The sequence below is a fragment of the Macaca mulatta genome, chromosome 1 (assembly GCF_049350105.2).
Source record: "Macaca mulatta isolate MMU2019108-1 chromosome 1, T2T-MMU8v2.0, whole genome shotgun sequence".
Lineage (NCBI taxonomy): Eukaryota > Metazoa > Chordata > Mammalia > Primates > Cercopithecidae > Macaca > Macaca mulatta.
The window spans coordinates 149,260,224-149,275,204 of NC_133406.1; the positions used below are offsets into that span (position 1 = coordinate 149,260,224).

The 14,981-nt window shown below is 37.6% G+C and overlaps 1 protein-coding gene across 1 annotated transcript in view; it reads left to right on the forward strand.

Moving 5' to 3' along the window:
• Window positions 1-14,981, forward strand: part of LOC100429940 (putative ATP-dependent DNA helicase HFM1) — a 122,529-nt gene that overhangs the window by 43,924 nt on the left and 63,624 nt on the right. Inside the window, 6 exon segments of the mRNA XM_077983062.1 lie at window positions 1,423-1,466; window positions 1,570-1,671; window positions 2,069-2,214; window positions 3,090-3,184; window positions 3,855-3,992; window positions 10,612-10,633. Of these exon segments, the coding sequence (XP_077839188.1) occupies window positions 1,423-1,466; window positions 1,570-1,671; window positions 2,069-2,214; window positions 3,090-3,184; window positions 3,855-3,992; window positions 10,612-10,633 (547 nt within the window).

Here is a 14,981-nt window from a genome sequence, read left to right on the forward strand (position 1 = left end):
TTGCATTTAGTTTGTTCTTTTGCTCGCTCCTGTAGGTATAATGTTAGGCTGTCTATTTAATATCTTCTTTTTTCATGTAGACACTTAATGATTAAAATTTCCTCATGAGTTCAAGACCAACCTGACCAACATGGGGAAACCATGTCTCTACTAAAAATACAAAATTAGCCAGGTGTGGTGGCACATGCCTGTAATCCCAGCTACTCAGGAGGCTGAGGCAGGAGAATCGCTTGAACCCGGGAGGCATAGGTTGCCGTGAGCTGCTATTGTGCCATTGCACTCCAGCCTAGGTCACAAAAGTGAAACTCCGTCTCAAAAAAAAAAAAAAAAAAAATCCTCTTAGAACCACTTTGGCCACATCTCATAGGTTTTGGTGTGTCATCTTTCCATTGTTTCTTGTCTCAAGATATTTTTAAATTTCCCTTTTGGTTTCTTTGACCATTGATTGTTGAGGAGCATGTTGTTTAGTTTCCACATACTTGTGGTTTTTTTCAAGATTTTTCCTGTTATTGATTTCTAGTTTCATATTGTTGTGGTCAGAAATGATACTACATATGATTTCAATTGTCTTGAATTTAGATTAATTAAAAATAGTTAAATCTAGTTTTGTGGCTTAATGTATGATCTGTCCTGTAGAACGTTTCATATGCACTAGAAAAGCATATATACATTCTGCTGCTATTGAATGCAAAGTTCTGTATTTGTCTGTTAGGTCCATTTGACTCAAAGTACAATTCAAGTCCAGTATTTCTTTGTTAACTTTCTGTCTGGTTAATCTATTGTTATTGAAAGTGGGATTTTGAAGACCCCTACTGTTATTGTATTGCTGTCTATCTCTCTCTTCATGTCCTTTAATAATGTTTTATATATTTTGATGCTTCAGTGTTGGATGTTTATATTTTTACAATTCTTATGTGCTCTTGATGAATTGACCCCTTTATCATTAAATTATGACCTTCTTTGCTTCTTGTAACAGTTTTTTTAAATGCCATGTCTCAGAGCACTGGAAACAACTATTGTTTATTTCCATGGGGTTTTTTGTTGTTATTGTTGTTAGTTAGTTTGTTTTGCTTACTTACCAGTGATATAGTAGTTTTCAAAATTGTTACTTCTTACAATTTTTTTAGGCAAATTTTGAGAGTAGACATATATTCTGACTTGTTAATCACCAATTATGTTGTTTTCTTGGGGAAAGTGAGTTTTCCAAATTCTTCGCTTAAAAGTGAGCTTTAATATTATAGCTCATAAGTTTAGGGACTTTTGAATATGAAAGTTGGATATTTTCTACTTCTTAAAAATAGTTTTCAGATAATGATATTGTGAAATTTTTTTGATACATCTATGTTTTAAAATAATAAACTGTTTCAGAGTTCTTTAATGTTCCTGGGAGTAACTCAATAATTTTATGGTATTTTTAAATAGGTTACAGAAGTATGCATATTCCATAAGAGATTCAAAACTGAGAGGTAGGTTTAGAGATAATTTTTGAATAGCATTTTCACATACAGATGAAAGGTGCCAATTATTGATGAAATATTAATAGTAACAGCTGATATATTTCTATTACAGATATCTTAAAAGATGGTGCTGCTTATCATCATGCTAGTATGGAGCTGTCAGATAGAAAAGTAGTTGAAGGAGCTTTTACTATTGGAGATTTACCAATTCTTTGTAACTAAAACATATTTCTTGTGGATACTCTAAAATATTTTGGAAAATTATTTTTCAGAGGAAAAAAAGGAAAAGCTCAAATATTCTGCTTGTTTCTGCTTTTCTTCTGAGAACATAAAATTAAGTGGTTACCTATGCATGTAGATGTTACAGTAGATTCTTTGGCAATGTTTAGTTCTTTGTCATATTATTGAACATACTGTAATTTGAAAAACAAGAAATTAGTAAGTTTTGGATTTAAGTGTGTTACTATTTTAGATTGTAATGTTCTTTTTTCCTTTCTAAATTTCTTATATATGAGTTTTTATTACCTTTATAAGAATGTCTTTTATTAAAATGTCTTCCTGAAGCAATAAAGTTAAATGGCTCAAAATTACTATGTCTTAATCTGATGCAGTTACTACCAGTACTTTAGCTATGGGAGTAAATTTGCCCGCTCACCTAGTAGTTATAAAATCTACAATGCATTATGCTGGAGGACTGTTTGAAGAGTACAGTGAAACAGATATTCTACAGATGATTGGTAGAGCTGGTCGACCTCAAGTAAGTGACAATAATTTTGCTTTTTATACTTAAAAACATGATAAAAACAAAAAAATTGTGTATTTTTTGATTAGCTGTCATAATTACATCAGGCTTAAAAGTAATATAGCAGAGAAAATTTACCTTTAATGGAGGAATAAAAGTAAAACAAGCCTCACCAACTGGGACATACTTCCTTCATTCTGTGTAAGCTTGCACTGGCTGATGAAGGGATGGGTTTATGAATGGGTATTCTGTTAAAGGTCTTTTTTTTATTATGACTTTTTGTTTGTTTGTTTTGTTTTTTTTTTTAATTCTGAATGGAGGTACTCAGCATTTTGGATGGAACAGGTTTATCTTGTTTCGGGCTGTCACATTACAGAGCATGTAACATCCCTGGGTCCTAACACTAAATGCTAATAGTGTTCCCAGGCATTATGACAAAAGTCAGCCCAAATACATTTCAAAACATACCCTACTCTGACAAATACATGAATAAGTCATTTTTGTAGCTATTATGGGAACATCAGGAAGAGCATATTTTCAAAACATTTGTAAATATTGTGTTATACAATTCTATAATTTCATAGAGTAATCAGATTATATGTAAACTATACCAAATCTTACAACTTTTATGCAGTTACCAGAGTTTGTTTTGATTTTATCATTGCCAAAATTATGTTACATTGAAACCAAAGTGATATTTACGCTATACTCTTGGAAGGCTTTTAAATTAAATTTTAGGTTAACAAAGTGAGAGCATTTTTAAGGCCTTTTCGAAGTATTATTTCAGACAAGGAGACTGTTTAATATAAAATGAAAGTCTTGAGTTATTGCAGAGGACTGGTACCAAAATGTGCTCTTCTTCACTAAATTTCTGTTTGTTTTTTCCCCAGTTTGACACTACAGCTACTGCAGTTATCATGACTCGATTAAGCACAAGAGACAAGTACATTCAGATGTTAGTTTGTAGAGACACTGTAAAAAGCAGGTAATACAAAAATGTTCCAAAAAGATACTAATGCTAATATAGCTTATCTTATTTCCTTTTAGAATATCAAAGGGAAATTTGGTTTGGAGATTTTTAAAGGCCATTTTCTGTAAAGTTTTCAACAATTTAACTGGAAAGTTTGTGTCACTTTAGGGAATTTAATAATTTTTTTAAAAGTTAGAAGTTTTATTCACTGGTAGTTATTGGCAAGCATGTATTCTTGTTTATAACAAACCCTAATTTGTAATAAAGCCTTAGTAATTATGATTATATTATAATTTAAATATGAAATTATATAAATTTATAATTACTAATTTGTAATAAAGGAGAACTATTTTCACATCTTATTTTAATAATAGAGGAAATCTGGGACCTATTAGTAAGGTATTTAATGTATTCTCTTTTGGAGAAAATAGGATATAATTTATGCTTCAACTTTTGTTAAAGCAATAATCTGTCTTCTACAGCCATAGAGTAGAGAGATATATCGGAAGCCTTTTTAGAAGCTGAACTGACTTTTTAAGTTTTTCTTTTATGCTTTTGGAAATTTAGTTATAGTTCATGAATTAGTAAAGTGGCAATGGGTATATTATATATTATTAAAGTTAACAATTAAGAGTTATGGCATTGGACTGCATATTTGTAATGCAAAGTTTTTTTTTTTCATTAGTTTGCACAGACATCTTATTGAACATTTAAATGCAGAGATAGTACTGCATACCATTGCGGATGTGAATATTGCTTTGGAATGAATACGATCAACTTTGCTTTATATCAGAGCCTTGAAAAATCCATCTCATTATGATTTGTTACTTTGACTTGGAAAAGTAGTAATTTTTTCAAGCCAGCTAGGTCTGTATTTCTACTAGTAAGTTACAGGATAGATTATAGAAACTAATAGATAACAAAACAAAAAGTAACAACAGTCCCAAATACGTTTAGAGACAAGAGCAGACAAACTGAGAAATTTTTATCTGTTTTACTTCTAGTGTTTCAACAAGGTTTGAAATCAGCACCGTTAAAAATAGATCTAGTAGAAAAAAATTCAACTCCAATAAAAATAGCAGAAATGTCTAAATCATTGAAAATAAGTTAAAGTTACAAAAAGTTTTGAATTTTGTATGTACTTAGTGTTCAACTACTCTTTCTGAGTTTATGACTGTTTATTTTTCAATTTATAAGAAATGAAAGTATATAGTGCTACTGTTGCCGTCACAATTTTCATCTTGCTTCTAAAGCTAACCTACATCTGGTTATGTGGCTTCCAGAGGGTTTTTTCATTCATTCATTCAACTTGGGGTTGTTGAATACCAAATTAATGCCTGACTTGTTGAATTATTCTAATGCACAGAGGTTCAAAACTTTCAGATCTCAAAGAGTAATTAATATAAGTCTATATTAAAAGAATATCTATATAAATATTCATATCACTTAAAAATTTTGTTTCAACTAGGTAATACATTTACTTAGTTCAAAAATCATAAAGTGAAGGAATATATACAACTAAAATTCTTCCATATATATCCCCACCTACACAGTTGTTCAATTCCCATCTCTCCCCTTTCCCTCCCCTAGTTCTGTAATCATTGGTATATCTTTTTTGTATAATATTTTTTGCATATGTAAATAAGAAAATGTAATTTTATTTTTCCACCATTTAAACACAAATGGTGGCATATTGTATTCATTTTCCATTCCTTTTAACAAATTACCCTAAAACAAATCATCTAGAAACAACCAGAATTTATTATCTCGCACAGCCTATGTGGGTTAGGAATCTGGGAGTATCTAAGCTAAGTGGCTCTGGGTCAAAGGCTCTCTTTAGATTGTAAGATATGTCAGCTAGGGCTGCAGTCATCTGAAGGCTTTTCTGGATCTTGAAGATTCACTTCTAAGTAGTCTCACTCACAGAGCTATAAGTTAGAGGCCTCAGGTTCTCACAGTTGCTGGTAGGCCTCAGTCTTTTGCCAGGTGGATCTTTCCTCATAGCATGGCAGCTGACTTTTCTCAGGATGAATGATCCAAGAGAGAAAGAGAGAGAAAGACAGAGACAGACTAAATCAGAAGCAGCAGTACTTTTTTATATCTTTGTCTCTGAAGTCACACATCATTACTTCTGCTTTATTGGGTTTTTTAGAAGCAAGTCACTGAGTCTTGGTCACATGAAGGCAAGAGGGATTAAGTTCATCTCTCAGAGGGGAGAATATCAAAGAATTTGTGGGCATTTTTTTTTCCTTTTTTTTGAGATAGCCTCTTTGGTTGCCCAGGCTGGAGTGCAGTGGCACAGTCTTGGCTCACTGCAACTTCCACCTTACAGGTTCAAGCAATTCTCTGCCTTACCCTTCTGAGTAGCTGGGACTACAGGCACGCGCCACCATGACTGGGTAATTTTTTGTATTTTTAGCAGAGATGGCGCTTCACCATGTTGACCAGGCTGGTCTTGAACTCCTGATCTCAAGTGATCCACCTGCCTTGGCCTCCCAACGTGCTGGGATTACAGGCGTGAGCCACCGTGCCTGGCCTTGTGGGCATATTTTTTTAAACCTCCATTATTTTAGTCTTCTGCACATTCCTTTTTTTCTTAGTATGTCTTGGAAGCTTTTTTGAGACAGGCTGTCACTCTGTTGCCCAGGCTGAAGTCCAATGGTGTGATCACAGCTTACTGCACCTTCAACCTTCTGGGCTCAAGTGATTTTCTCACCTCAGCCACCTGAGTAGCTGGTACTGCAGGCCCATGCCAGCACACTGGCTAACTTTTGAAAAAAAAAATTGTAGAGGCAGAGCCTCCCTATGCTGCCCAGGCTGGTCTAGAACTTGTGGGCTCAAGCGATCCTCCCACTTCACCCTCCCAAAGTGCTAGGATTATAGCTGTGAGCCACCATGCCTGGCTGGAAGCTTTTTTAAATAGCTAAATAATATTCCATTTACTTACGTATACTTGCATTTCATTTAGCTATTGTAGTTGACCTTAGCAGGTGGGTAGGTTTGTAATTTCTTTTTTTTTTCTTTCCAACTTTTATTTTAGGTTCAGGGGATACATGTGCAGCTTTGTTACATGGGTAAATTGCATATCATGGGGCATACAGATTGTTTCATCACCCGGGTAATGAGCATAGTACTCGATAGGTGGTTTTTCACTCCTTACCCTCCTCTCACCCTCCACCCTCAAGTAAGCCCTGGTGTTTATTGTAGCCTGATGTTTATTGTAGTATACTCAATGTTAGCTCCCACTTATAAGTGAAAACATGTGGTATTTAGTTTTCTATTCCTGCATAAATTTGCTTATGATAATAGTCACCAGCTCCATCCATGTTGCTGCAAAGGACATGATTTCATTCTTTTTATAGCTGCATAGTAATCCATGGTTTATATGTACTATTTGCTTTATGTAGTCCACCACTGATGAGCATCTAGGTTGAGTCCACATCTTGGCTATTGCGAATAGTGCTGTGATTAACATAAGTGTACACTTGTCTGTATGGTAGAATGATTTTTATTCCTTTGGGTATATAGCCAGTAATGGGATCGCTGGGTTGAATGGTAGTTCTGTTTGAAGTTCTTTGAGAAATATTCAAACTGCTTTCCACAATGGCTGTACTAATTTACATTTGCATCAGCACTATGTAAACATTCACTTTTCTCCACACCCTGTGGAGAAAATATGCAAAACAACATCTGTTATTTTTTGACTTTTTAATAGTAATAGCCATTCTAACTGGTGTGAGTTGATATATTATTGCAGTTTTGATTTGCATTTCACTAGTGATGAGTGATGTTAACCATTTTTTCATATGCTTGTTGGTCACGTGTATGTATTCTTTTGAGTAATGTCTGTCCTTTGCCCATTTTAAAAACAGTATTGTTTATAATTTGCTTATTACTTTGTTTAAGTTCCTTCTAGATTCTGGATATTTGACCTTTGTCAGATGCCTAGTTTACAAATAGTTTTTCCCATTCTGTGGGTTGTCTGTTTACCCTGTTATAGTTGCTTTTGCTGTGCAAAACTCTTTAGTTTAATTAAATCCCAGTCAATAATTTTTGTTTTTGTTACAGTTCTTTTGGAGTCTTTGTCATGAAATCTTTGCCAGGACCTATGTCCAAAATGATACTTCCTAGGTTTTCTTCTAAACTTTTTAAAAAATCATTTTAGGTTTTCATTTAAGTCTTTAATCCATCTTGAGTTGATTTTTACATATGGTGAAAGGAAGGGGTCCAGTTGTCCCAGTACTGTTTTTTGAAAAAGAATCATTTCCCCTTTGCTACTTTTTGTTGACTTTGTCAATGATTAGATGGTTGTAGGTGTGTGCCTTTATTTCTGGGTTCTCTAGCCTGCTCCATTGGTCTGTGTATCTGTTTTTGTATAGTACCATGCTGTTTTGGTTACTGTAGCCTTGTAGTATAGTTTGAAGTGAGGTAGTGTGATGCTTCTGGCTTTGTCCTTTTTATTTAGAATTGCTTTGACTATTCAGGCTCTTTTTTGGTTCCACATCAATTTTAATTTTTTTAAATTATACTTTAAGTTCTAGGGTACATGTGCACAACGTGCAGGTTTGTTACATATGTATACATGTGCCATGTTGGTGTGGGGCACCCATTAGCTTGTCATTTACATTAGGTATATCTCCTAATGCTATCCCTCCCCACTCCTCGCTCCCCACAATAGGCCCTGGTGTGTGATGTTCCCCTTCCTGTGTCCAAGTGATCTCATTGTTCAATTCCCACCTATGAGTGAGAACATGAGTTCGTGTCCTTTGTAGGGACATGGATGCAGCTGGAAACCATAATTCTCAGCAAACTGTCGTAAGAACAGAAATTTTAGAATAATTTTTGCAAATTCTGTGAAAATGTCATTGGTAGTTTGATAGGAATAGCATTGAATCTGTAAATTGCTTTGGGCAGTGTGGTCATTTTAACAATATTGATTCTTCCTATCCATCAGCATGGAATGTTTTATATATTTGTTTGTATCATTTCTGATTTCTTTGAGCAGTATTTTGTAATTCTCATTGTAGGATCTTCCACCTTTCTGGTTAGCCATATTCCTAAGCATTTGATTCTTTTTGTGGCTATTGTGGGATCGTGTTCTTGATTTGGCTCTCAGCTTGCATGTTATTTGTGTATAGAAATGTTACTGACTTTGTGCATTGATTTTGTATCCTGAAACTTTGATGAAGTTGTCTATCAGGTCTAGGAGGCTTTTGGCAGAGACTATGGTGTTTTCTAGGTATAAAATCATACCATCTGCGGAGAGAGATAGTTTGACTTCCTTTTTTCCTATTTGGGTGCCCTTTATTTCTTTCTCTTGGTTGGTTGCTATGGCTAAGATTTCCAGTACTGTGTTGAATAGAAGTGGTGAGAGTGGGCATCCTTGTCTTGTTCTGGTTCTCAAGGGGAGTGCTTCTAGCTTTTGCCTGTTCAGTATGATGTTGGCTGTGGGTTGGTCATAGATTGCTCTTACTATTTTGAGGTATATTCTTTCAATACCCAGTTTGTTGAGGTTTTTGAACATGAATGAATATTGAATTTTATCAGAAGCCTTTTGTACATCTATTGAGATAATCATGTGGGTTTTGTCTTTAGTTGTGTTCAGGCAATGAATCACATTTGTTGATTTGTGTATATTGAACCAATATTTCATCCCCAGAATAAAGCCTACTTCGTCATGGTGGATTAGCTTTTTGATGTGCTTCTGGATTTGGTTTGCTAGTATTTTGTTGAGGATTTTTGCATCTATGTTCATCAGGAATATTCGCCTGAAGTTTTTTTGTTTGTTTGTTTGTTTGTTTTTTCCGTTATGTCTCTGCCAAGTTTTGGTATCAGAATGATGCTGGCCTCATAGAATGAGTTAGGGAGGAATTCCTCCTCCTCAAATTTTTGGAATAGTTTCAGTAGGTTTGGTGCCAGCTCTTCTTTATATATGTGGTAGAATTTGGCTGTGAATCTGTCTGGTCCAGGGCTTTTTCTTGTTGATAGTCTTTTTATTTCTGATTCAGTTTTGAAACTTGTTATTGTTCTGTTCAGGGTTTCAGTTTCTTCTTGGATCAATCATGGGAGGTTGTGTTTCCAGGAATCTATCTCCCCATTTCTTCTAGATTTCCTAGTTTGTGTGTATAAAGGTGTTCATAATAGTTTCTGGTTGTTTTTTGTTTTGTTTTGTTTTTCGTTTTGTATTTCTATGAGATTGGTGGTTGTGTCTTCATTGTATTGTCATTTCTGATTGTGTTTATATTTCTAGTTTCTGTTTTTTGTTTGTTGTTCTAGCTAGCAGTCTATCAATCTTATTTATTCTTTCAAAGAACCAATATCTGGTTTTGTTGATCATTTGTGTGGTTTTATGTGTCTCAATTTTGTTCAGTTCAGCTCTGATTTTGGTTATTTCTATTCCTCTGCCAGCTTTGGGGTTGATTTGCTCTTGCTTTTCTAATTCCTCTAGATGTGATATTAGTTAGGTTGTTAATGTGATACTTCTAGTTTTTGATGTGAGCATTTAGTGCCATAAACTTTTCTCTTAACATTGTTTTACCTGTATATCAGAGATTCTGCTATGTGCTACCTTTGTTTTCATCAGTTACAAAGAATATCTTGATTTCTGCCTTAAGTTCATTATTTACGGAAAAGTCTTTCAGAAGTGTGTTGTTTAATTTCCATGTAATTGTATGACTTTGAAAGATGTTAGTATTGATTTCTGTTTTTACTGCATTGTGGTCTAAGAGTGTGCCTGGTATGATTTTGGTGTTTTGAATTTGTTGAGAATTGCTTTGTAGCTGAGTGTGTGGTTGATTTTAAAGTATGTTACATGTACAGATGACAGAATGTATATGTTGTTGTTGTTGGATAGAGTGTTCTGTAGATGTCTGTTAGGTCCATTTGGTCAAGTGTCAAGTTTAGGTCCTGAATATTTTTATTTGTTTTCTGCCTTGATGATCTGTCTAGTACTGTCAGTGGGGTGTTGAAGCCTCCCATCATTGTGTAGGTATCTAAGTCTCTTTGTAGGTCTATAAAAACTTGTTTTATGAATCTGTGTGCTCTAGTATTAGATGCATATATATTTAGGATAGTTAAATCTTCTTATTATATTGAACTTTTCATCATTATCAGTGTCCTTCTTTGTCCTTTTTGATGGTTATGGTATAAAGTCTGTCTTGTCTGAAATTAGAATAGCAACCCCTGCTTTTTTTGTTTTCCATTTGCTTGGTAGATTTTTCTCCATCCCTTTACTTTAAGCCTGTGGGTGTCATTGCATATGAGATGGGTCTATTGAAGACAACATACAGTTGGGTTTTGCTTCTTTATCCAACTTGTCACTCTGTGCCTTTTAAGTAGGGTATTATAGTCTGTTTACATTCAAGGTTGATACTGATATGTGTAGATTTGTCATTTTGTTGTTATGTAGATTTGTTATGTTATGTTATGTCATTGCTTTATAGTGTCAATGGTCTGGATACTAAAGTGTGTCTTTGTGATGGCCAGTAATGGTCTTTCATTTCTATGTTTAGTATTGTCTTAAGGACCTCTTATAAGGCAGGACTGGTGCAAACAATTCCCTTAGCTTATCTGAAAAGGATTTTGTTTCTCCTTCATTGATGAAGCTTAGTTTGGCTGGATATGAAATTTTTGGTTGGAGTTTCTTTTCTTTAAGAATGCCAAAGCTGGGCACAGTGGCTCATGCCTGTAATTCCAGCACTTTGGGAGGCCGAGGCAGGAGGATTACTTGAGCCCAGGAGTTTGAGACCAGTCTGAACAATATAGTGACACCTTGTCTCTACAAAAAAATTTTCTAAAAATTAGCTGAGCTTGACAGCATGTGTCTGTAGTCCCAGCTACTTAGGATGCTGAGGTGGCAGGATCACTTGAGCCTAGGAGGAGGAGGTTGCAGTGAGCCAAGATTACACCACTGCCATCCATCCTGGGTGACAGAGTAAGGCCCTGTCAACAAAATGCTTAATATAGGCCCCCAAACTCTTCTGGCGTGTAGGATTTTTGCTGAAGGAGCTGCTGAAAGATCTGCTGTTAGCTTTATATGTGTCCCTTTGTAGGTAACCTGCCCTTTCTGTCTAGCTGTCCTTAATATTTTTTCTTGCCCATTGACCTTGGAGAATCTGATGACTATGTGTCTTGGGGGATGGCTGTTCTATATACTATCTCACTGGGGCTCTGTGAATTTTCTGAATTTGAATGTTGACCCCTCTGGCAAGGTCAGGGAAATGTTTTGAACTGTATTCTCAATTATATTTTCCAAGTTTCTTGCTGTCTCTCTCCCTCTCTTTCAGGGCTACCAATGAGTTTTAAATTTTGGTCTTTTTACATAATCCCCTGTTTCTTGGAGGTTTTGTTCATTCTTTTTTATTCTTTTTTCTGTATTTTTCTCTGACTGAGTAGATTTGCAAACCTTGTTTTTGAGCTCTGACATTCTTTCCTCAGCTTGGTTTATTCTGCTGTTAATACTTCCAATTGTATTATGAAATTCCTGCAGTGAGTTTTTCAGCTGTATCAGATCAGTTTGGTTCTTTCTTAAAATGGCTATGTTGTCTTTTACGTGTTAATCATTTTACTGGGTTCCTTAGATTTCTTGGATCGGGCTTCAACTTTCTAGTGAATCTTGATGATCTTCATTGCCATCCAGATTCTGAATTCTTGGTCTGTCATTTCAGCCATTTCAGCCTGGTTAAGAACCATTGCTGGGGAGCTACGTGGTTGTTTGGAAGTAAGAAAACACGCTGGCATTTTGAGTTGCCAGAGTTCTTGCTTTGTGCGAGAACATCAGCCCAGACAGACTAATTGTTTTTCGTCTGTCTGGGCTGATGTTCCTTTAATATTTGAAGTTGCTGTCCTTCAGATGGGGCTTTTTCTTTTATATTCCTTGATGCCATTGAGATTTACTGTGGCATAAGCTGGGTTTAGTAGACTGGCCTTGTTTCTGGATGATTTCAGAGGGCTTAGGCTCAGCTCAGTGCACCTGGACTTCATGCTCGTGGCTTTGTTTGCTGGCCCCTCAAGGTTAAGTACCTGCTGCACTGGAGGGTTAGAGGTGTTCCTGTTTCACTGGCAACCACACTTCAATGTGGCAGTGGCATAAGGGTCCATACTCATGTGTAATGCCAACAGTGGCTGGGTAGTAGCATAGTGAAGTCTGGGCATGTGCACCAGTGGTGTTGGCACAGCAGGGTCCATGTTTGCAGTGTATCAGCAGTGGCAAGACAGCACCATAGTGGGGTCCCCATGTGCCAGGGGTGCACTGGTGGGGGTGGGGCTGTGGTGCTAAGGTCCTTGCACCATGTGCATGCTAGCAAAGCAGTGTGGGGAGGCCGTGGTTGAGTGTATGCCAGTAGAGTGGTTGGGGGAGGCTGCAGACAGGTGTGTGCTGGCAAAGCAGTGTGAAGAGGCTGTTGGTGGGTGTGCATCGGCAGGGTCCATCTAATGTTTAAGTGGCATCTGCTGGCTAAGGAGCTACGGTGGTGGCCACCAGGAAGTGCCCCAGTTGGGCATCTGAGGCCACACTGCAAGTGAGCTTGGCCATGGAGGGACCTCAGAAGAGGCTGGCAGACAGGGGGCACTCAGATAAGACTGGCCCCATCACATGGACAAGACTGCTCTGCTCTGTCTAGCTCCAACAGTCAACAAAGGTCAAAGCCACTTAGAGGAGCATGGCAGGCCTTAGGGGATTGGCGTTGCTGACTGTACTCCACTATAGCCATTGCTGCGCCAAACCCTTTCGGCTCCACACAGGGTGGAGTCCTGTCCCTGCCACTTCTCTAGGCAGTTGTCTCTGCCAACTTAAATGTCTATGGGGGTCATGAGGTCTTCTGCAGCTAAGATTCCAGAGGTCCATGACAAGAGTGGGCCACTCCTCACCTGTTTAACTCACCCTTCCCCAGGAGCCACCAGGAGCTGGGAATGAGTCCTGGTGCTTTGAAGCCCAGTGCTGTGTTCCCAGCTTCTATGCAGGGTCTGTGTCCTTCCTCCAACCACCCTCAATGACTTCCTTCTGCAGATCTGCTTCGAGTGTGCTGGTCTTCCTGATGGTCTGGTCTCTTGGTGGGAGATGCTCTTCCTGGCTGTGTCTAGTCGGCTGTCTTGGTTCTCCTTCTCCTTTCTCAATTCCTGGAGAATGGAAGCCTGAGTTAAGTGTGCTGACATGTCAGATTCTGTTGAGAATTCTCTTCCTTTGCACACAGTCACCTTCTTGCTGTGTGCTCACATGATTTCTTATTTGTGTATGTAATTTCTTGGCTTTTCTGGTGTTCCAGAGTTCTCCCTATGGATCTCCCAGTATCTGCAGGTCACAGGGCTACAGAGGCTGTGGCCAAGTCACCTGAGGCCTCCTGGAAAAAAGGGGATGCAGCACTGGAGATGGGACTCTGAGCTTCCCCATCAAATTGTGGCAGATGCTGCACTGTGCTGGCTTTGTAATTTCTTAGCCTGTTATTAATTTAGATTTAATTTTCTTACATAGTATTTCTAATTAATTCATTTTTATGACTTCTTATTCCTTCATATTGTCTCTTTGAGTTTATTTTTTGTATATCAGTTTTTAGTTTGTATGTCCCTATAATTCTGCTTCGTATAGTTTTTGTTTTTTAGGTTGTAATCATAATACTCAAGTATCTAGGTATTTTCATCCGCATGTTTGAATTGAGGATTTTACCTGTCTTGCCAGGTAATGTGTACTGAGAGAAGGGCTCAAAAGGCCAATTTTTCCCCCTTCAACTGTTCTGGTACATGTGCAGACATGCAGATTTGCTACAGGTAAACATGTGGCGTGGTGGTTTGCTGCACAGATCATACCATCACTTACGTATCAAGCCCAGCATCCATTACCTATTCTTCCTGATGCTCTCCTTCCCCTCGCCCTCCCCAACAGGCCCCAGTGTGTGTTGTTCCCCACAACGTGTCCAGGTGTTCTCATTGTTCAGCTCCCATTTATAAGTGAGAACATGCGGTGCTTGGTTTTCTGTTCCTGTGTTGGCTTGCTGAGGATAACGGCTTCCAGCTCCATCCATTTCCCTGCAAAGGACATATCTCATTCCTTTTCATGGCTACATAGTATCCCATGGTGTATATGTACCATGTTTTCTTTATACAGTCTTTCATTGATTGGGATTTAGGTTGATTCCATGTGTTTGATATTGTGAACAGTGCTGCAGTGAACATCCATGTGCATGTATCTTTACAAAAGAATGATTTACATTCCTTTGGGTAGGTATACCCAGTAACAGGATTGCTGGGTCAAATGGTATTTCTGGTTCTGGGTCTTATAGTAATGGGATTGCTGGGTCAGATGGTATTTCTGGTTCTAGGTCTTACAGGAATCACCACACTGTCTTCCACAGTAGTTGAACTTATTTACACTCCCACCAACAGTGTAGAAGCATTCCTTTTAATCTGCAACCTTCCCGCCTTCTGTTGTTGAATTTCTACTGTGAATTTAAGAAAGATTAACCTTCTGAAGATAGGTAGTAACCGCAAGAGTCTGCAAGAGTCATTAAACTGGGATGCAGATCTTACCTCTTTGACAGATAGGGATAGAGGGAAAGAAGAAAGGAAGGGATAGAGGGAAGTAGGAAAGGAAGGGATGGAGATAAGGAGGGAAAGGGAAGGAGGATAGGAAGGAATGTGAGGGGAGGGAGGGAGGGAACGTGGTGGGGCAGAGAGGGAGAAAGTATGGGAGGAAGGAAGGATGGGATGGAGGAAGGGATGTTTTTAGACAACTTATAATTGAATCCAGTAACACTGGAAGGAAGGGAGAAGGAAGGGAGGGAGGGAGAGGGAGATAGATCTTAGCCTGCAAGGAGGGAGG